The sequence below is a fragment of the Dermacentor silvarum genome, chromosome 5, assembly GCF_013339745.2.
Source record: "Dermacentor silvarum isolate Dsil-2018 chromosome 5, BIME_Dsil_1.4, whole genome shotgun sequence".
Taxonomy (NCBI): Eukaryota; Metazoa; Arthropoda; class Arachnida; order Ixodida; family Ixodidae; genus Dermacentor; species Dermacentor silvarum.
In genome coordinates, this window is record NC_051158.1 from 92,457,834 (window position 1) to 92,479,655 (window position 21,822).

General features: G+C 45.2%; 1 protein-coding gene across 1 annotated transcript in view; it reads right to left on the reverse strand.

Annotated features, from left to right (window-relative positions):
- Positions 1–21,822, reverse strand: part of LOC119454235 (alkyldihydroxyacetonephosphate synthase, peroxisomal-like) — a 50,308-nt gene that overhangs the window by 17,337 nt on the left and 11,149 nt on the right. The window contains exons 2-12 of the mRNA XM_037716214.2: positions 20,752–20,875; positions 17,305–17,382; positions 14,711–14,831; positions 13,914–13,988; positions 12,567–12,638; positions 9,547–9,626; positions 9,365–9,445; positions 6,384–6,618; positions 5,487–5,614; positions 3,421–3,472; positions 1,981–2,120 (exon numbers count right to left, since the gene is read on the reverse strand). Coding sequence (XP_037572142.2) covers positions 1,981–2,120; positions 3,421–3,472; positions 5,487–5,614; positions 6,384–6,618; positions 9,365–9,445; positions 9,547–9,626; positions 12,567–12,638; positions 13,914–13,988; positions 14,711–14,831; positions 17,305–17,382; positions 20,752–20,875 — 1,186 coding nt within the window. The remainder of the gene's footprint in view (positions 1–1,980; positions 2,121–3,420; positions 3,473–5,486; positions 5,615–6,383; positions 6,619–9,364; positions 9,446–9,546; positions 9,627–12,566; positions 12,639–13,913; positions 13,989–14,710; positions 14,832–17,304; positions 17,383–20,751; positions 20,876–21,822) is intronic.

Below are 21,822 nucleotides of genomic sequence, written 5' to 3' on the forward strand. Positions count from 1 at the left end.
GATATTGCGTACATTTGTTGATGTATATACATATATACTTTTCTCCTAATAGTGATACTGAAGCTTTCCTCTGAAAGCTTGTGTTGCTCAAAATCTAATAAGTTTGCCAAATGTGAACTGTGGTCATTGCAGTACTTCTTGCACTAAGCACGATGCAAAATTTTACCACTACACAAAATATTTATTGTATATATATGCACACACACACACACACACACACATATATATATATATATATATATATATATATATATATATATATATGCACACACACACACACACACACACACACACACACACACACACACACACACACACACACACACACACACATATATATAAACAAAAAAAAAAGAAAAAGGATCTGAAAGCTGTAAAATTCATGTAGCAATAATTTGCCATCCACTATGCCTGTTTGATACATACTAGCAGGTGAGGACTAAAGTCAGGTCTCTCACTGTTTGCATCCACAGCCAAAAAACAGTGCGTCACATAGGAAAGAAAGATAAGGGTATGCATCGTGTAAGTCAATGTAAGATTAGGTTTAATACTTTCATGTAGCAAAATAAGCTACAATTACTACACGAAAAGCATTGCACATCTGAACCTATTTATCACTGAGCGAATGGACAGCTACGTTTTTGCAACTGCACGATTAACACCGTGGCTACAGCGCACCATCTGTGCTCGCAACAAAAACACAGAGTGTCACACACTGGAAGCACAAGCACAACAGCGCCCGGTTTGACGCAACCTCACACCCACAAGTTGTAATATATGAAGTTGCTATTCTGTAAAAGGCATCGCAGACAAAAAAATAACTGCACTGAAAAAAGTGCCAAGTGAGACTCCCGTTACGGCACCACTGGCGTAGCTTCTGCAGTGTTGACTGCCAATATGAAACCAAGTACCATAGTAAAAACTCGTTATAACGAAGCCACGTATGACACTAAAATAGGTTCGTCATATCTGAGGAGGAGGAAAAACATTTATTCAGTCTAGGGTTTTTCCCTAGTGGCTTCGGGTCGCAGCCGAGGGGCATGGTCTCGCTATAAACATACATCTGTCACACAGTAACAGCAGTCAGACAGTCTTTTATTTACTTCCCTATATCTGATAATTCGTTAAATATGTGTTCATTATATCAAGATTCGACTGTACAGTGTTACCGGTCTTCTATGATTTCGTTTTTGTGAAGCATGCGAAAAATTTTGAAATGCCACTACTGTATTTACTTGCCCGAGGCCGACCCTTGTGCATGGCTCACACCCCAACTTTGAAGCACGAAAGGTTGGAAAAAAAAAGTTTCACTAAACGTCATACTTGTGAGCTGCTTAATTTCCACAAGCCACTACGATGGCACCAGTTACAGTCCTGCCGACGATGGCATCATTATCGTCATCATTGCCATATTCAGAGATCACATGGCATAGATCCAGCGCACTTCAACAGTATTGGCTGTGCTGTGCACTGGATATTTAGCTGCATTGTGCTTTCGGGTGCATAAGAGGGCATCGCCACAAAAAATGTGCGTGTGGATATTAAATGTATGTGCAGTCTTGTTCGAGACTCGTCAAGAGTTTCAAGGCGATGGAAATCTCAAACTGTATGGACGGCATGGAAGATGACCTGATAAGGGAACGCGCCGGTGAGGAAAGTTCGTCAAACAATGAAGGCAGTAAAAGCCACTTGGGCGATTGAACACAAGTGCTTATAGTCGGCTGCCAATGATTATGTATTCAGCATAGCAGTCCGAGTGCAGTTTGAGGCTTCAGCGAGCAGCCAGGAGCCAGCCTCGTGCAAGGCTCGAACCCTGCAAAATAAATTTTTTAAACGTGCGGGCATTATGTCCGTAAACATGGTGCCTTTTCTCGCGAGGTACACCACTGCTAGCTCTATGCTTACTGTGTGCGAGATTCTACAATCACAGTTCCGAGTTTTTTGGCAAGGTAAGCGGTAATTTCCCGAGCCCCTTCTGACCTGCTTGTTGCCTTCAAAGAGCAGAGTGGTCACGCAGATCTTCTCTGGATTGAAGCCCTTGACGCGCGTCACGTAGAACTTCTTGAAGCCGTCCCACAGTGGTGCGAGAAGTGAGGTTGGCTCGGGCTTGAGTGCTTGCCCTGGTACAAGAGACATGTCATGTATCGTCACCACCAACCACCGAGGCAAAACCATCAATGAAACAAAAAAGCATGGAGAAAATGAACTGTTATTTTTAATTGAAATTTAGAAGTACTGTGAGGTTCAGGAAAATGAAAGAGGACAACAAATCTTGTCAAAAGTGGGAGCCGAATCCAAGAAGGTGGACGGAAGAACAACTGCTGTGATAGCTCAGGGGTAGAGCATCAAACGCATAATGCAAAAGATGTGGGTTCAATTCCCATCTATGGCAAATTATTCTTTATCCCTCTTACATTTACCTTTACTTTATCACTGTTACATTTCAATTGCAAAGAACAGTGCATTTCCCCTATGCTTTTCCCCGCCTGCATTGCCTGTTTGCTTGTTGTAACAAACCATGTTGTTGTAACATGGTTGTATGTTGTTGCAACTTACAAAAAAATCGAGGTTCCACCCAATCTCGATTGTGACTACCACCAATGATTTTAATATGGCTTAGTGTCTTAGAATAATACATGCACTGCTAAACATTGATATAACAAACCTCAACTAATGAAATTCATGATATAATGGAAATTTTTATTTCACAATCTTAGTTCCATTGAAAACCACACACTGCATTTGGTCCACGATTCACTGAAGTAATTTTCCTCTGCAGTTTCGGTTCAACGGCGTCCACGCACATCACATGCATGAACCGGAGTGTGTGCGACAAGCTCAGGTAAAGGAAAAAAAAAACTGCCCAGCACAGGGGTTATAATTAACACAAATCCTTTCACAATTTCACTGCTTTCTGTTAAACTGCTGACAAATGACACAAATAGCAGTTCAAGGTTCATTCCTGTGGGATCTAGCTGGAGCTCAATTCAGACTAACATCACAGCCTCAAAACTGCCTGAACAGCCCAATCTCTTTGCAGAGCTTAAAGCTGTAGGCATGAGATTAGATGAGGCAATCAATCCGACATGCGAGGCGCCTGAAAGGTAGCGAATGCTCCAACTGTTGAAATCTGTAGTAACGAGTTGGAAAATTGTTGCTGCAGGAATTAAAGGCTACCATGTCCAGTACTTGCTAGCTAGGGCCTATAAAGTGACACATCCCACTGGCAGAGTGTATGCACTCGCCCAAAGCAATCACTTGGGCCACTCAAACAATACTCAAACAGGAGACAAGGGTTCAAAAGATTCCCCTGGATGTCACTATAATTGATCATACCCAAAATGCAATGCCAAACTGAATTGTCTATCTTCTGCTAACAGCACAGTCAAAATACAGTCGCCACGGTATAAAACCACTCACCAAAGACAAACTGCTGATTGTCCATGAGGCGTATCGAGGCCGGACGAATGTTCTGTATGTGCAAGGAGACGTGAAAGGCTGGATTAAGATCCAAGATGACAAGGGTGTCTAGTAAATCACATTTTTTCAAACTTGCCTGACATTTTAGTGAAATTCCCTCGACTTTCCAGAGAAACTTACGAAAAAAAAACTTACTTTTCATTGTGCCACCTACATTAGACAGCACATACAGTAAAAGCTCGATGATACGATCACGGCTAATACGAATTTCCGGATGATACGAATTTTTCTGTGGTCCCGGCCGCGCCCCATTACTTTGCAACGTGCTAGAGAACGGTTGTTACGAATCGATTTTCAGCCTGCGTCGCTTGATACGAATAAACGCCGCCCCACCGACGGCCGCGAAAGAGAACAGCGCGCAGTCACGCGCTTTCTCTCCTCTTTTGGTGCGGAGGCGCGGCTCCGGACAGCGCGGACTCCGCGACTGGGCGCGAAGAGTTTGAAGCGGTGGCGCTTCAAGAAATAAATGCTTTTTACGTACATGTGCCTGAGTGAGTTCACCTCCGATTCTTTAATTTAGCTACAGTCCAATCTCGTTAATTCGAATACGCTTATTTCGAACATACCGCGCACCGACAATGCTCTTAGCAGCGCGCCAAATAACGCGGCGGCGCCTCTGACCGGCATTGCTCCGACACCGCCGTAGAGCAAAAGCTCAGGAGACACCCCTCAATGCCGCGTGCGAAGGAACGGGAAAAAAAAAAATAATAACCCGCGGCGGAAATTTCCCCCTCTCTCAAATTGCAAGGTCGCCGTTTCTGCATCGCGCCGGAACAAGCGTGTACGTGCCGACTAGAGTGTTCTAGACAACCGTATTCTAGCACACACTAGTGCCGACGTCTCAGCCACGCGGATAAAATGGCAGTGAACCCTTCTCCTCTATTTTCTAGTCACATGTTGACCATGCACGCTGCGGCAGCAGCGCAGAGGGAAGCAGCGGCGGAGGCACAGTCGGGCCAACGAAACTGCCACGCCCGCAAACGCTCGCTTCCCGATAACGGCAGAAAACGAAACTTCAGGGGGCGGCTAAAATAAGCTGGCGCCAGCACGGCGGCGGGCGCGCACGGAGATGTGCGCACGGAGTCGAAGGTGAGAGAGCTACTAGGGAGTTGAGAGGGAGGGCGAGGGGAGCCACCGAAGCGGCGGAGTTGACGCGGCCAAATCCGCTTCCCTCCACACCGTGCTTTCCTGGCGCGCCCTCCTCCCTCACCTTCGACGGTCTGCCGGCGCCGGCGCCGCCCGCTCGCTCCCTGAAGCTTTGTTTTCTGTCGTTATCGGGAAGCGACCGTTAGCCGGCGTGGGCAGTTTCGTGGCCCGCGCTTGCTATGCGCTTGCGTGCCGCGATATTTCACGACTCGCACCGTTCGTGCATCGTGCTATGGTGCACGAATACTTCAAAAATACGTCCTTTTAATTCGAACAAATTTTCGGGCCCCTTCGAGTTCGAATTATCGAGATTCGAAAGTAGCTTTAATTGTGTTTCGATGATACGAATTTCGGCTAATGCGAATATTTTTCGTGACCCCGTGAGATTCGTATCATCGAGCTTTTACTGTACTTTAGACAACCTACGTACCATCTGCAATGCGGGCTAAGCGTGTGTGCCTGCCATTTCAACATGTAAATTACATCAACAGAATTATCGTGCATAAAAGCCGATTTGGAGTGCTGCAAGGCACCTAAAAGCTTTGTAGGGTGCAACTGACCTACATGACAGTCTAGTTTGTAAATGACCTACATGACTTGGGCAGTTTACTTGATTATTTTCCCCCGACTTCACTCATCAAAAAAAGTATTTTCGCTGAAAATTCCCCCAACTTTTTCAACTGCTCAGAATTTCGTCCAAATTTTCCAGGACACACTCTTGATGACGCAGGCACACAACTGTGCCTTGTCAGCCACTGCTGATGCAAAACATCTGTCTCAACCGGAAACTTTTCAAAATCAGAAAGAGTCCCTCAACAGCCAGGACAATGTGCGTGGCATGTACGCGGGGCAACGCTCACTTGTCGGGTGATCTCCTGCAGGAAGGCGACGCCCGGCTCGAAAGTGGGGAAGACGATGGAGCCATAGCGCTGGCACTGCGGCAACGGTCGCACCTTCAGTACCACCTGGGTCACCACGCCCAAAGTGCCTGCACGAACCGTCCAAGATTAAGGTTGCAAAACTTTGCAATTCTCTGTAAAACTCTGTGTGCCCAGTGTTTCATAAAATGCACTTATTTATGGCTACTATGCATGAATTTTTTGTTGCTAGGTTTCCAAACTTGCAGGCTTGGCAAGAAGGTGGCACAGACATTGCAGGCGGACACTTGAAGCTGGTTAATGACAGAAATTCACAATAAAGATCGTTGAAGTCGCCCAGAACTGTGGTGCTATTTAATATGTAAACAAACAAACGCTGGACATGCAAACTCGCACAACAAACTACAAACGCAGCCTTAGTGGCTTTGCTTGGCTTGTTGTGTTTAGGCATGGCTGGTGATTAATGGATTGACTAGACTTTACTAAATAGTAAAAACCAGTCAAAAGACGAAGGACAGAGAAGAGACGTGGCACACACGACGACTGGTTACTTTACTAGTTTCAGTTTCAAGAAGGTGCCGACAACATGGACAACGACCACGCTGGCAATGTACCAAAAATCAAAACATTGCTTTTTCTGCTCAACTCGGCGGCCAAATTAGCACACAGTCATGCAAGCCGAGAGAGTGAATTATCGAATGATGTGCTGCAAGGTGTTCAACGTTTTTTGTCATCCTGATAAATGAAGCCTACGATGCCAGTGGCAGTGCCACAAAGCTGTCCGTATAATTGGGCATATTCAAATTATTGGTGTCCGAATGATTAGTCAGTGACTGCATTCCCGCATGCAACTGTAATCAGTAAACAATAAGAGCACACCTTCTGACCCAAGCACGAAGTGGTGAACGTCGGGGCCGGAGGAGATCCGGGGCACCTGGCAGCTGCGCTCGACCGTGCCGCTGGGCGTGACCAGGCGCACATGTACCACCAGGTCCTCAATGTTGCCGTACACATTCTTCTTCATGCCAGACGCCCGCGTTGCCACCCAACCGCCGAGTGAGCTGAACTCATACGAGTCTGGCTCGTGGCCCGTGCACAGGCCATGCTCTGCCAGCTGCATCCCGCATTCACAAAAGGTATGAGACGCTTTGTTGTTGCTGTCCAACTTTTAGTCTCCTTGTACATAGTGTAAATAAACCCACTTTTCTGTAAATATCCCCGTAACATCTTGGTGGAGCATGGTCAGGACTGCGTTATTGCTTATGCCAGTCGCCTTCTTTCCTTGGCTGAGCAAAACTATTCGATGACAGAGAGAGAGTGCCTCGCTCTAGTTTGGGTCATCGCCAAGTTTCGCCCTTACCTCTATGGCCGACCCTTCACCGTCATTACCGACCACCATGCTCTATGCTGGCTGTCTTCTCTCAAAGATCCCACTGGTCGCCTTGATCGTTGGGCACTGCGACTTCAAGAATACTCGTATAACGTTGTTTACAAGTCTGGCCACTTGCACCAGGATGCCGCCTGCCTCTCCAGATACCCCGTGGATCCACCGGATGCCCTGAGCGACTCCAGCCCGTGTGTTCTTTCCATCTCTCAACTCTTCAACATCACTGCCGAACAACGCCTCGACGCGTCTCTACGCAAGATCATCGAAAAATTGCACTCCCACGCTCCTGATCCTTCCCTCCACCTCTTTGTACTCCAAAACGACACGTTATATCATCGCAATTTACTTCCTGACGGTCCTGACCTGTTAGTCATCCCGGCTCACCTACGTTCTACTGTCCTGGTGCAGCTTCACGACGCACCAACGGTGGGACATCTTGGCGTGTCACGCACATACGACTGCGCACGCCGCCGTTTCTATTGGCCTGGGATGTCCCGCTCAGTGTGCTGTTACGTGGGCTCATGCAACCTTCGTCAATGCCGAAAAAAGTTGACTCTGCCACCTGCAGGCCATCTTCAGCCTCTGGACATTCCGTACGAGCCTTTTCACCGCGTCGGCCTCGATTTACTTGGCCCGTTTCCCCTATCTGCCTCTGGAAACAAGTGAATCGCCGTTGCCACAGATTATGCGACGCGGTTTGCCATTACGCATGCACTTCCCACTAGCTGTGCCACCGACGTTGCAGACTTCTTGCTGCCTAATGTCATACTCCAGCACGGAGCCCCTCGGCAACTGCTCACTGACCGTGGCAGACAGTTCCTGTCAAGGGTGATCGATGACATTCTAAGATCCTGCGAAACGCAACATAAACCGACTAGAGCCTACCATCCACAGACAAATGTCTTGACAGAACGCCTGAACCGCACCCTTACCGACATGTTGGCCATGTCGGTAAGGGTGCGACCACCATGACTGGGACGATGCACTACCATTTGAGACATTCGCGTACAACACTTCCAGGCATGAGACCGCTGGTTATTCGCCGTTTTTCTCTTATACGAACGAAACCCTACATTGCCAATGGACACCCTGGTGCCTTCTGGGTGCCCACCCTCTGAATATGCTCGAGAGACTGTTGCACGTGCGGACCATGCATGTCAAGTTGCTCGCACTCAATTTTCCGAGTCCCAAATCCACCAGCAGTCTCGCTACAACAGCCACCACAGGACCACCCACTTTGTCCCTGGATCGGGCGTTCTCCTGTGGTCCCCAGCACGACGTGTTGGCTTATCCGAAAAACTGCTCTTCCAGTACACCGGTCCATATTGTGTGCGCCGCCAAGTGACTGATGTCAATTATGAAATTGCTCCACTACTGTCTTCGTCATCCTCTGCTCATCCCCGCAAGGACATTGTACACGTTGTCCGTCTCAAGCCCTATCGTGCCCCAGACACCCCTTAATACCTTGTGTGCTAGTTTTATTTTTTTTTCATGTAGCCTTCATTCACCTGCACCGAGTCGGTGATTTCGCCGCTGGGGCGTAGTGTGATGAGCCAGTTGTCCGGCGGACAAAGAAGATGCTGAAGCATAGAGCCGACGAGACGAGGAAGAAGTGAAACTGTGGTTCGCCATCTTTGTTATTGCTGTCCAACTTTTAGTCTCCTTGTACATAGTGTAAATAAACCCACTTTTCTGTAAATCTCCCCGTAACAATATGTCCCCTAATGTTTCCAATCAACAAAGGTAATTGTGGAATTTTGGTCGGTAGTGATCATACTGGCAATAATTGTACAAACCCTGATGAATGTCCACCGCTGGTGGTATAAATCATGGTCAGCAAAAGTTACGACTTTGCCTTGAGTATTTTTAATAATCGAGAGACAGTCGTCGCTAAAACGCCGGGTATGTAGACTATAACCTGGTAGAGGAAAGCTGTCATTAACAACAGCTGTCTAGTACTAGTTAGCTCTGGTACTGAAGCACAGAAACTGTGACCAAGCCCAACAGACGTCAGTTTCATAAAAATGCCGACATGAAGCAGCCAGCCTTTAGAAATGTGCCCTTGTTAGGATTGGAGGAGTGTCCACTGTTCTACTGCTACCACATTTTCCCCCCAATTTTCCTAAACCACTTAAAGGTGCCTTTAAAAAACCTGAGTTGGCTTGACTGGTCTTTCAGACAACGCTAAATTTAGAGCTGCCAAGCTACAACGGTGGATGAAAAAAATATAGCGACAAACAACCTTCAGTCTCATGACCAAGATAAACACTTTTGCAATCTACCAACACGCGCAGTCCGCTCTCGTGAACTTCAGTCTCATCATGTACGTGCAAATATGCATGCAATAATTATGAGCATGTTATAGCCCGGTGACAAAATAATAAAACATTCAGTAGCTAAAGACGTTCTCTTTAACATACAAAAGGAACAAGAACAAAGGCAAACTCGTGCAACTGCATTTTCCTCTGCTCACCTGTCTCTCCAGGTCTTGGCCAATGATACCAGCCTCGATGTTCGCGGTCATGTTCACCTTGTCCACCCACAAGATGCGGTTCTGCATGAAAACTACTCGGTGAGAAGGATCCCGAGTCTATTTCCACACAGTGCAAGACTGAATTGCAACCAGGCATTTTAGTGCAAGCAAGTGTCACATACCATCTGAGATGTGTCCAGCGACACGATCATCCTCGTCTCTCCGGCTGGGCATTCAAGGGCACCCGACACACTTGTGCCACCTTTGGGAAAACAGAAAATACTGGCGTTCTTTTTTTTCGTAGAAAGAGGTCAAGATATCGACATTCCTGCTCTTTTCCAGAACCATAGTGACTAAGCAATGCAAACAGAGAAACTGTCGTTTGTTTTTCTGTGTCCGCACGACTTAATAAGTGCTATGGTTCCAGTGTTCAGACCCAGGACCAACTTCACTTCAGGACACCTAACTCTATTTTATTAAAGACCCCGCTGTTGCGTCACAACTGTGGGACCATTCCCGCTTCATATGTTGTGAACTGGCACCCCGCGGCAGCCCGAGCGGCCATTTTTACTTTTCATGTCGCTTGGCTTGGTGTCTTGACGACGAGATTGGCCGGCCAAAGTGCCAGGGGGGGGGGGGGAAGCAACCTATGACGTATTTTCGGTTACTGCCAGCAAAAGTATGGCCTTTGATATCCGTATTTGCTATCTAAAGATGATGTCTATTACGTGTTGTGGCCCTAAAATTGGTTTTGGCGCATATATGTTCCGTATAAAGTCCAAGGGCGATAATGCTGTCACCGTGGGCCGTATGTGCGAGTGAAAGCGTGCGAGGGGAGCCGGCCAGTGTTGGGGAGTTACCACTCCGGAATTAGAATGACTCCGGAATCATTCCACATTTTTGCAACCCCGGAATGTAATAGGAATGGAATGGCGTCAATGCTTGGAGGAATGGAATTAGGCACCTTTTGCCCGGAATGGAATGGGAATGGAATTATGTGTCTTTCTGAAAATAGAGCGCTTTCTTGTCTACGCGCTGTTTTTTGTCAAAATATGCCGAAGAACCAACCAGCCCACGTTCAAACATTAGTAAGTCAGAGCCTCGACTTTAACAATAAAGCAGTATTTTTAAAATGGCTTGGCTGATTACAAGTACAGTACATTTAGAAGCAGCGCGCCTACCACAATTCTGTCCTTATAGACTGAGTTGCTCCGAATTTTGTCTCGATTCTTCGCGCGTAACCGCAGCTCTATGCCGTTGGTATCCGTCGTGCGGAACTACGGCGGAGGCATACTTCCCCCCCCCCCCCCCCCCTTTATACCTTGCGATTTTTTATTACCTCAGCAGCGCCCATAGCATAAAAATACGCTATGTCGCCATTTTAACATTAACACATTTAAGCTTAAACAATATTAAAACATCACAAGCCGTTTAAACATGCCAATCATGCAAATACTATAGAGGGAAGTGCCCCTATGGGAATTAGTGGGGTGGTTGTACTGTACCAGGTATGTCACCAAGCTACTTTCCCCTTGACCTTGGTAACATGCTTTGCGTATTTTTGCAGTTCTTAACGCATCTGATGACATCAGCTTTATGGTGTGCTTATCGGTAACTCAATAAAACTATCAAGACGTCTTTCCTACGTTGAGGAATTACAGGAAGGGAATTGAACTGCCTGGCCATTCCCGGAGTGGGAATGGGTTAGTTTTTTCATTCCCAGGAATTGAAAGGAATGGAACTGTGGCAAGTTCTAATTCCCCAGAATGGAATTGGAATGGAATGGGGGCGCCCATTCCGCAACACTGGAGCCGAGGACCGCGGCTAAATCTCGCGCGCGCGAGAAAGAAAATCGAGGAGGAAGCGCGCCATCTTCCGTTGTGCTTGAGGCACCGGCGAGCGAGGGAGGGAGGGATAGCGGGCAGTGTTGTACTCTGGCATCAACTACGTACAGCGCAGCGGCGCACGGTTGCGCGGGCTGTATCTTGAAAGCGATCTGCTTTGGGAGTAGAGTCCAGGCAGTGCAGGTGCGTCGGCTGCTCGTAGCTTTGTGCGTGCTGTGTCTTCTCGGCGCTCAGTTTGCATTGAAGCGATAGACAACAGCTCGAGGGTCACTTCGCTCGTTGCTGCAGCGGCACTTGTTCACGCCAGCATTTGACAGCGCGTGTCCACGCTCATCGAGTGTGATGTGTTCATGTTTGCCTGTGGGTGCTGACACCATGCTTGTTAATATAGTAAATAAGCGAATGTTTACAAGTTTATACGGACGATAAAACTACTATCCTTACTTTGTAAAGCTGTCTACTAATTTGCCATCGCAAACGATGCTTCGGCATTCGGGCAAAACTACTACTTTTTTCACATGTAAGAATTAAAATAATATTATGTGCAATTCAACACTACTATCATTTCTAAATTTTTCCTGTTTCTCGGCTTTTGTGTCTTCCCGCTCTTTCACTTTTATTTTTACAGTCCCGTGAAAAACGTATCAGCAGGGGGGTTCTACTGTATTATTAAAAAGAAGCTACATTTGTATGGTCTCTCGGAAACAGTACAAGTAACTGGTTATCTCCTAAATTTTCACCTGTGTAGTGACCTCAGTGCCAATTTTTTTATTGTCGCTGTCCACTTGTGCTAGTTATCAGCTAGGCTTTATAACATGCCCTCTTAATTACTGCTATTACAGAAGATAAGCTCTAATGCTAAGGAAATCCCAAGTTGTGTCACGGGGCGGACAGTATCCAATGGCATTCCTCATCGATTCTATGTTCTTTGCGTGCAAACACTTATGAAAACGTGCAGAACTATGACAATGCATTTTGGTCTCTCTCAGCACGGCTGTGAGACAGATAACGTCATCAAGAAAAGGCAGGATGGAGTGACTGTTTGATCGACGGCACTGAACTTCCCAAAGCAAACACAGGAGCTATGAGAAATGCTGTAGCGGTTTGGGGCTCTGTGTTAATCTTGGCCACCTGGAGTTCTTAATTACGCATTGAAGGAGCAGTACACGAGACTTTTTGCATTCTGCCCTCATTGGAATCTGGTGGTCATGGCCAAGAATGGAACCCATGACCTTAGTGTTCAGAAATCAGAATGGCAGCACTCTTCCATCGCAAGTTCATGCTTCGTCATTTGCAGTCCAATGCTCCAGAAACACGCCACAAAAACGCAAGTCGCCGCACCTCCGCAACTCACTCACCTCCGAAAGGAATGATCACAACGTTGTGCTGTGAAGCCAATGACACGAGGCTGACGACGTCTTCATGGCACACTGGCAAGGCAAACAAATGCGACGCGAGTCAGTCAGGTGGAAACAAAACACAAGTAGAGATCTACGGTATGCTGACCAGCAACTACTGCTTAGGTCTATAAAAAAAAAGCTTTATTTTCTGTTTACTGATAGAGTTTTAGGTACAGTAATGCCTCGTTATAATGAAGTCATTGCGACACGAAACCCACTATAAACAATATTTCGTTAAAAGCTGAGGAGCTGTAGAAGAATCGTAGTAGTGCGCGTGGGGTGTCTGCTCCAATAGCGCGGAAGCTCGTAAGACCTATAGTATTGAAACAAGGTCGCACTCAATAGTGGCAACATGACAGTGGTGAAATTCAGCTGTCACTCGTGAATAACTTCCTCGTCTGTCTGTTATTGTTGCATGGTACAGTTAGTTCCAAGGGGCTGCGACGACATGGTGGAGTGACCTTCACAGTGGTCTTTGCTTCGGCAGGCTGGTCCAAAGGAATGCAAAGGTACACATCACCAAGAACTCCTGTGTGGATTTTCTTGCTTTGGATTTCGTACTAAGAGGAATCTGGTGCTACTGCACTTCGAATAAACCGGCACGAAATGCAAACACTGTGGTCCAGGCCATGAAAACTTTGAATAAAATAATGTTTTCAATGAAGCGATTTCTTGCTAACGAGGGGTTACTACTGTATGTGACCCCCTCAGAAACATCTTTTTGATTGCTATCTTAAAATTATAATTTTAACCCCTTCAGGGGTTGTGTGCAAAATTATGCACATCAAGATGGTGCAGCAAAATGAAAAGCATTGATGAAAATGACAATATTTAATGTTTGTCAGATGTATTTTGAAGCACTTCTGATTGAACCTTTGCTACAAGTTTGATTAATATGTGTAAAGTGTTTCAGTAAAACAAGTTCGAAAGTAGATGGCTGAGTATTTGTTCTCAATGTCAGTATGATCGTCATGTAGTGGTTTTACTTTAATTTTTCACAATGCTTTACACCTGGCATATTTTTGAAGTGGCTTTATGGATGCCTTTCAAGTATGTAAACATGAAATATTGTCATGTCTGACACTCCTGCACAGCTTTCGCATGCAATCCACATTCTGTAAAATTGAGCAAACTAGCTGATGAAATTTACGAATCTAATGTGCAGCTGTACATTTTTCACGATTCTGAACGTGCAAGAAACATGGCGAAAATAAATTTTCAATGGGCAGAAATATTTGAAGCCTGAAGGGGTTAATTGGCAGGTTCTGTGAAAATACCTGCAATGCTTTTCAGCAGTTCACTTACGTGGCCAGACGACCAAGTCAGGAATTCGAGCAAAAGAACCTTCACGCAGTATGAAGATTTCTCGCATGGTGTGACCTGAGAGGAAAGATAAGGTGACAGTGATCAGAGAATGCAAACACAGATAAACGTGCAACAATGCAATGTGGGCCGATTCAAAAGTTCGCTTCACTCAAACAAACCTAGGAGTTTAGGGGGTCCTACTGTGCTTTCAATGCACTTTGACGCCTCTTAATTCAAAGAAGGCTTTCGGGTGATTAAAACATTTTGGCCTCCAAGCAGGTAGACTGAGACAGCCAGAGGTGGCTTACTTAAAGACATGCATAAAACAAAAATAATCAAAACATGCCCGCATTTGAAATTTGTGCTGCTGTGTATGCTGATAGCCAAAACTAACATCGCAAGGCCAGTAATCTGCGATCAGTATCTAATCTAGATTCGTTTTAAATACAAAGACAGACTCGTTTTTATGCACGTTTTTGGAAGAGTTAGTCCTGAGCGTCAAACAGGATGGGGAGACGTTGCTTTCAACTGAAAAAATGTATAAAATGCGCTTACGTTCTTCAAGAGTATGCAATGCTGATCACTGATAAGAAAACCCGCTCACAGAACACAACAATAGCACCGTAACAACAATAAGGGCAATAATGAGAATACACAGCTCAAATATACTTCAGTACCTACGCACTTCAATGAATGAATGAATGAGCAGGGACAGAGTAAGTGAGTGAGTGAGTGAGTGAGAACAACAAAAAATCCACTGCGCGGAAATCACAAGACACTCAGTAGGTCACTCTTACCATGCGCCCTGAAAAGTCTGTCTTGGCCATCAACCGAGTAGGAGATGCCAGCACGACGAACTTCCTCGAGGAATGGCTCGTTGATGATGGGGGGCGGAAGGTCCTGGTCCGAAGGGGGCGGCTGTTGCCAACACAAAAGATAACAACTGGTCGGTTATGCTGCTCAGCATATCATAGGTCAAGTTCGTGAAAAAAATAAAGATGGCCACCTCCAGCGCCAGTGCCACAAGCAGAGAAGGAATTTGCCTATTCTTTTTCTCCAAGTTAAGCCACAATTATCGTGACATGAATTTTGCCAATACTGCACTGGAAAAGGGTTAGCTGCTGCCAGAATTTCGAAAATACAATAAGTACAACACACCCAAACAGTGACAGATAACAGAGATGTCTCCTTTTCGATTTAAGTTGGGAAAAGAATCGACTATGTAAAACATGGGTCGCAATCAACGCACAACGGCCAGAGGAGTAAGGTCTAAAAGCGTCATCTGGTGAGTGATTATTTCAGTTGTCATGTGCATTATTAAAACCACGTATTTAAAGAGTGGTTCAGTGGCCTTTCCTCTGTTGTGACTTACTGTACGCTAAAAAAATTACTTTGTACCTCAGAACCCTTCACTTAGACTATCTTAAATATGCAATGAAAGCTTGGCTTGTGTGGTCTTAAAAAAAAAAAAAATGGCACGCCACCTCATATGTAGCGTGCTGCAGTGCCTAGCAGGCAGCATAAGCCAAATAAACAAACACGAAAAGACGAGCGCGAAAGCAGGACAAAAGGAAGAAGGACAACAGGACTAGCACTCTCATCCTGTTGTCTTCCTTGTTCTTGTCCTACTTTGTGCCAACTCGCCCAGCAACTTACTTTCCAAAGAAATGAGCAGCAGTATCCAGTCTGCAACTTGTCACACCCTACATCATAGTTCATTACAAGTGCATACGGCACCAACAGACAAGGTCAGAGGCAAGGATGAGATGGGACACAGCGCCGACTAACAACGTGTCAGCGTTGAATAATTTGTTTGCACTTTATGTATCAGCAATGTCCCACTAAACAGCCCAATGTGTTACATATCGCAGTTCTGCCGTGCACAAGAATACTTGCAGGCGCAACGTCAAGCTACTGCTAGTCGTGAGCAAACCTGGCAGTGATGTCTCTTAAAATGAAATGGTGGTAGAACAAAAATGCCACTAGTATCAGAGTAAGCGCTGAATAAGAGAAGCAAGCAAAACACCAGAGGTCACAGACCACCCCAATGTAGAGCACCACAAGTACAGTGGTGCGACCAGCTGCAGGCACAGAGTTCGCACAAAAATCGCTGGAAGGAGTACTAGTGCGTACGAGAGCTGCAAGAACAGGAGCTCAGCCAGCATAGGAATGATAGGAAATACAGTGGATTTTCGGCAATTCGACTCCGGTATTTGAATTTTTCAGTCAATTCGATCGACTGAAGGTTCCGGCCGGTGCCTGTACATTCCTATGGGCAGAAACTTTTGTTATTGCGATCATAAAATTGGCATTCGCCAGATAATTCAAACTTGACCAGTCGCCATGTACGTGTGTGACCCCCATGGTGACCCCAATAGCGACCCCATTAGTGGCAGCGTGTCTTGGCTCAGGAGACACTGAATGTGTTGAACACGCGTGAAAATCTCCCGTCAAATACGCCTATTTTTTACTTTCCCTAGGAAGATTTTTAAGCAATAATGGTAGCTCACAATGCCCGATTACAGCATTTACCCAATTCTAATGTGTGCCCCCCCCCCCCCCCCCCCCAACTTCCCCCATCTTTTTCCCCAAGAAAATTGGGTCAAAAATGACCTGAAACGCTTCAATTAGTGACGAAACCAAAACAGCATTTGCGGCGCTTGTATGCTTTACCGCATAACATGGGTGTGTTGCAGCAAGGCTGACTTCAAAAACTGTGCAGCGAAGCTGACTTTAGGCAACCGACTACCGTTGTACATCACATATTAGACCTTACTTCATATAGCTTTCTAATAATTTGCTATCACAATCAATGCTTGCCTGTCGGGTGAAACTGACTTTTTTTTTAATTAAAAAATTGGGCGGATATTAGATGTTTACTTGTTCAGGAACTTTAATGTCATTTCTACGTCAGTTTTCATTTCTACGTCAGTTTTCTACTTTGGAAACCGAAAGTGGGCTCAAATTTGATTCGGAGGCGTGTTAGAATCGGGGGGAAATACTGCCAAATAAATTGGCCGCTGTGTTTTGGTGCTTTTTCTGGATCTAGTTTAATTGAACCCACCGGAAAATTCAATCAATTAGGTGGGTCCAGTCAGGGTCAAATTAACGGAAGTTGGCTGTACATGGATTTGCTTAAACGCTGTTCTGCTATGCGCCTATGCGGAATTTGTTACTTTGAATGTGCAAAAGTTGCCCTAAACTTCAGTTTTCAAGGAGCACATTTACTTTCAGTTCTAAGGGCCCTTGAATCTCTTTTACCAAATTCATGGGTTTTCAAGGATTTCAAGGAGGCATACAGACCCTGTGAACGATCGCAGCGCCAGCGTTCTCTGCAAGCAAACTTTTGTGGGAAAACTGTGGCTGAAAGAGGGACATTCGACACGCTTACCCTGACACACTTGTGGACAGGGTTAATGGCCACGATGGAGGAGCCTTGCAGAGAGGACTTGGTGCTTTTTATGGGCTCCTGAGGGCACATGCGGGACGGAGGCAGGGCAGAAGCCACGAGCAGAGGCAGTGCAGAGAAAAAAAAAACAGGCGGGCATGCACGGTGCAAGGCATCACGAGGTGCCTCCGCAAGCAAGCTGCTGCTGAGAGGCAGCAAGATGCGACAGGCAGCAACGGGCACCAAACAAGGACAAACACCAAAGGCAATGAAACATTAACATGTTAGTGCAAAGACAAAGAAACATTGATAGAAATGCGTGAAACCTAGGACGATAGACTACAAATCGGTAGGGATTTATGGTACAAAAAGGCAGGCATGCAAAACACAGGCGCAAGAATGCTCGTGCGCCCGCATTTCTGCTCCATGAACATATAAGCCAACAGACAAATGAAGCCAAGAAAAGGTTAAGGAAAATTAACAACACGTAAGTAAAAGCTTGGCCTTTGAGATTAGTTTCCGTTACCCTCAGCAGTACGACGTGGACACCACTTATTAAAGTGTATAAAATTGATCATGAAAAAAAGGAAATGAAAGTAGAAGAAGAGATAGCTTTTGGCCAGTGGGAGTCAAAAACACAACCTCTGCGAGATACATGCGATGCTCTACCAACTGTAACAACCGCACATGCGGTTGAAAGAATATTCCACATCTGCCGCTCAAGGCCGGGAGTGACGTCAGGCCCAACGAGCCAATCAGCTCATCCAATTTTGCTGAAACAGCCAATCAGCGCACATCTGAAAGCGAAAGGCGAACTATCGCCGAAGTGGAATGTTTCAGAATACGGCCCCAGTTAACACACCCAGGGCAAAGTTTAGAATGCACACACGAATACCCAGGAAAGCGTGCGGGGGGGATAGCTGCCACCGTAGCACAATTGGCAGAGCATCGCATACATCATGCAAAAGCTGTGGATCATGCAAAAGCTGTGGATCCAGCTCCCACCAGTGTCTATTATTTCCATTTAGTTTCCCTGTCTACACTTCAATTAAGAAACATACTTACTTTTCCCCCTTGAGCTCGTGGGTGAAGTTCGCTGAACTCTTTCCTCATCGCCAGTAAATGTGCCCTTTTTCTCTTGCTTCTATAGTTTATCCTTTTATTTCAAGACTTATTATTCAAAACATACACTACTGTGATACATAAAATTATACCAAGTTTTGGTGTTTAAAATGGAAGTAAAACAAATATTTGCTCAGTTTTGAAGAATTCTTATGTGAAATTTCAGAAAGACACCTCAGAAGGGATGAATGAAAAGAAATTATTTTGTGAATCTTACTAAAAGTGCGGAGAGCAAGAAAACTCTTCTGAAATATACAAGATGTGTGTCTTGGTTCTAGTTTCCACCAACTTCTCCAAGCTAGACTGCGCCGAAAATACTTATACTGACTTGATCGCATGATTGCTAGCCTTAGTGATGCTCGTGCCATATCGGAAAGCAGTAGCTTCACAAATGTGAAAACGGGGGTACTCCTACTGTGTAGGGAGTGTTTGTTTTAACTCCTTGCAGCAAACATCTCGTTGCTTTCTGCATTCTTTACGCTCTTGAAGCAATGGCTGCTAGGTCAAGGAACATTCATTAACCTCCTCATACTCGATTATCATGCACAATCAGCTTCCCTCTGTAAGCAACTGATGCTACAGCCTTCACCTGCGTTGTGCAGTATTTGTACAGCACATACAGTAAATTACAGTTCTGTGCAGTACTGTACAGTAATGAATAAGGGTATCTGCAAAAGTAATGTTCAAAAAGTAAGACATCAGACTGCTAGTCAAGCTTTTAAAAGGTCAGTCTGAAATTGACTACGCACATGCTCTTGTGTGAATTAAGAGTGCATAATAAGAATGATTTCTAATATTGCGCTGTACATACACTACCAAAAAGAGAATGGATACATGCAACCTACTGTGAAAAAAAATAAAGCTGAACATAACAATCAAAGCAATTTTCATTCCCAAACATGTGTCGATGTTAGACGAGTCATTAAGCCTTTCAGGCACTGACTAATTTTGTCCAGCGAACATTTCATTTCACGACACTTTTTGTATCTTCAGGATCAGGAAAAGTGCATTGCTGCAGAATGGATCACGAATTTTCCGAGTTTTCATCGAGTCTTCTCAAATTTACAGAATGTGGACTCCATGCGATAACTCTCTACAGTAACGTCAAGTGTGAGAACATCAACTGTTTCATGTCTAGCATACTCAGAAAACACCCATCCAGCGACTTGAAACCTATACTGAATGTAACACATTGCGAATGCTGACACTCAGAGAAACACCCCGCCGCCCACCTTCCAACTCGTTTTACCAAAGCACCTTGCATACACCATTGAAACTTGCAACACACGTCCATTCAGAAGTGATTCAGGATGTTTGCGACCCATTTTAAAAATCATTATTTTTGTTGGTGCCTCTGCTTTTGATGCGCTACCTTGGCTTGCACAATTATGTACACGGTATTTGAAGGGGTTAAACCGGCGCAGAAAATGAAGCAGGAAATTCGACAGCTCGACAGAAGCCTTTGTCATGACAGCAGCTGTCATTTCGAAATTATGTAGCCGAGTATATCAAAGGGCACATGTTGCATTGCTTGATTGACGAAGTGCTAGGAACACTGGGGGCCAGTTTCTATGATACCTCCTATCAAAGTTTCCATTGTCCAGACGCTCCCCCCCCAATGTGCTGAGAAACGGCAAATCTGACCAAAAATTAAAGTACAGTCTTCATTTTATACACTGAATGACGTTGCTTGTGGAAGAGTTCGGATGGCAATGTTTAACAATGCGTCGAAAAGCTATGAATTAATCTGACAGATTCTTATGGCCCGGTAAGGAAAGAGTTAATTATGGTAAACTAATGACACAAGCTTTCTCAAAAGACAGGTAGAAGTAAGGTTTTAAAAATCTCCTGGCCAAAGACTTGCTGTTTGAAGAAGCAGAGAGTGAAAAAGCAGCTGAGAGTTAGTGTAATATTCATGTGCTCTTCTTGCTTACACCTATGCTGCGCCTAACTGGATGCTATTCACAACAACGTGCATTGCAGCGCCTGCTTTGTTTAAGGGCATGCTATCGTCTACAGTTCCACCATACAGGTCTATTAATACTATGCGCAGCAGTTATATAACGTTCTCTCTGAAGAACAGAATGACTTCAAGTTTGACCTTTCTCTCGAACCAAGCACAAGCAGTAAAAGCACTTTTTGCAAGAATATTTAGCACAATCAATACGGAAGTGGATGAAAGATAGCACAAGACGTGCAGATGCAAACAAACAAGATGCCGGGCTCCTGGGGAACAAAGGAAATGCCTGCATGTCAGACAGCAGTGTAGAGGTGACGGGCAAGTGCTTGGCATTGCCCCCCTTGCCTGCCTCGAACACCTTTCCATACCTGCGATGGAATGAGGACATTGAGGTCGACACCCAGCGCTGACTCGACCCAGGCCTTGAAGTGAGGCAGCACCTTGTTTCCAATCTTGTATCTGTTGAGCCAAAGTTTTAAGTAAGCACATGAACTAATTATGGAGGAATGAATGAATGCCTACGTAAGGTTTAGAGAATATATGGCAGTGTATTAGAATTGAACCTTGACATAATGAATCCGGATGAAAAGAATTATCAGATATAGCAAAAAAAAAAAAAAAAAACAGTTTGTTGATGTCAGCGTATAACGAATATCAGACATGACGAAAATATTTTCCCCATTGGATTTGACTTTGTTCTAAAGAGGCTCAACTGTACTTGTAATCCACTATGCTATGATGTATTTTAATTCATACTCTTCTTACATGCTAGTTGTGCTGTACCTGTTTCAACAGTTGCAATTTATATTTTGGCAATCCGGCGAAGTGCAAAATAACTTCTTGTAATGTCAGTTCATGGGTTTACTTACATACACACTATTTCTTTAAACATGCATGCAGACACGTGTATTGCTGTCATAATGCTGCAATAACAGCACTGCAATTACCTGGCAACTTTGCTACCACTGCCTTAATGCATTATTCTTTTTTTTTTTTGTACCATGATTAAACCAAAGTGGCATGCTCAAACTGATGCTAGGCTACTCTGCAAATTGTGTCACCAGCAGAGCTTGAGACCAGACTTGGTTTCGTACGAAGTTTGAAGCAGGAAATCTGCACACGACGGCCCAGTGCAGTGTATACGATGATCATTTCTTTCTTTCTTCTCCCCCCCCCCCCCCCTTTTTTTTGTCGTATACGCCTGGAGACACAAAGAGCACTGCGAAGGCCACTCGGGCACCTGACAGAATGCAACTGGACGATGCATGCATGGACTATGGCTAAAGTATATCACACAATGACAAACGTCCGATGAGGCAACTGGCCAAGGATATCAGCAGGCTTTCGCCACTGTCATGTTGCGACTATCAAAGAAATATTTGTTTCGAAGACATTTACAAGCTCCCACACAGTTGGAACAAGCTTCCCTCCCTTTCTAG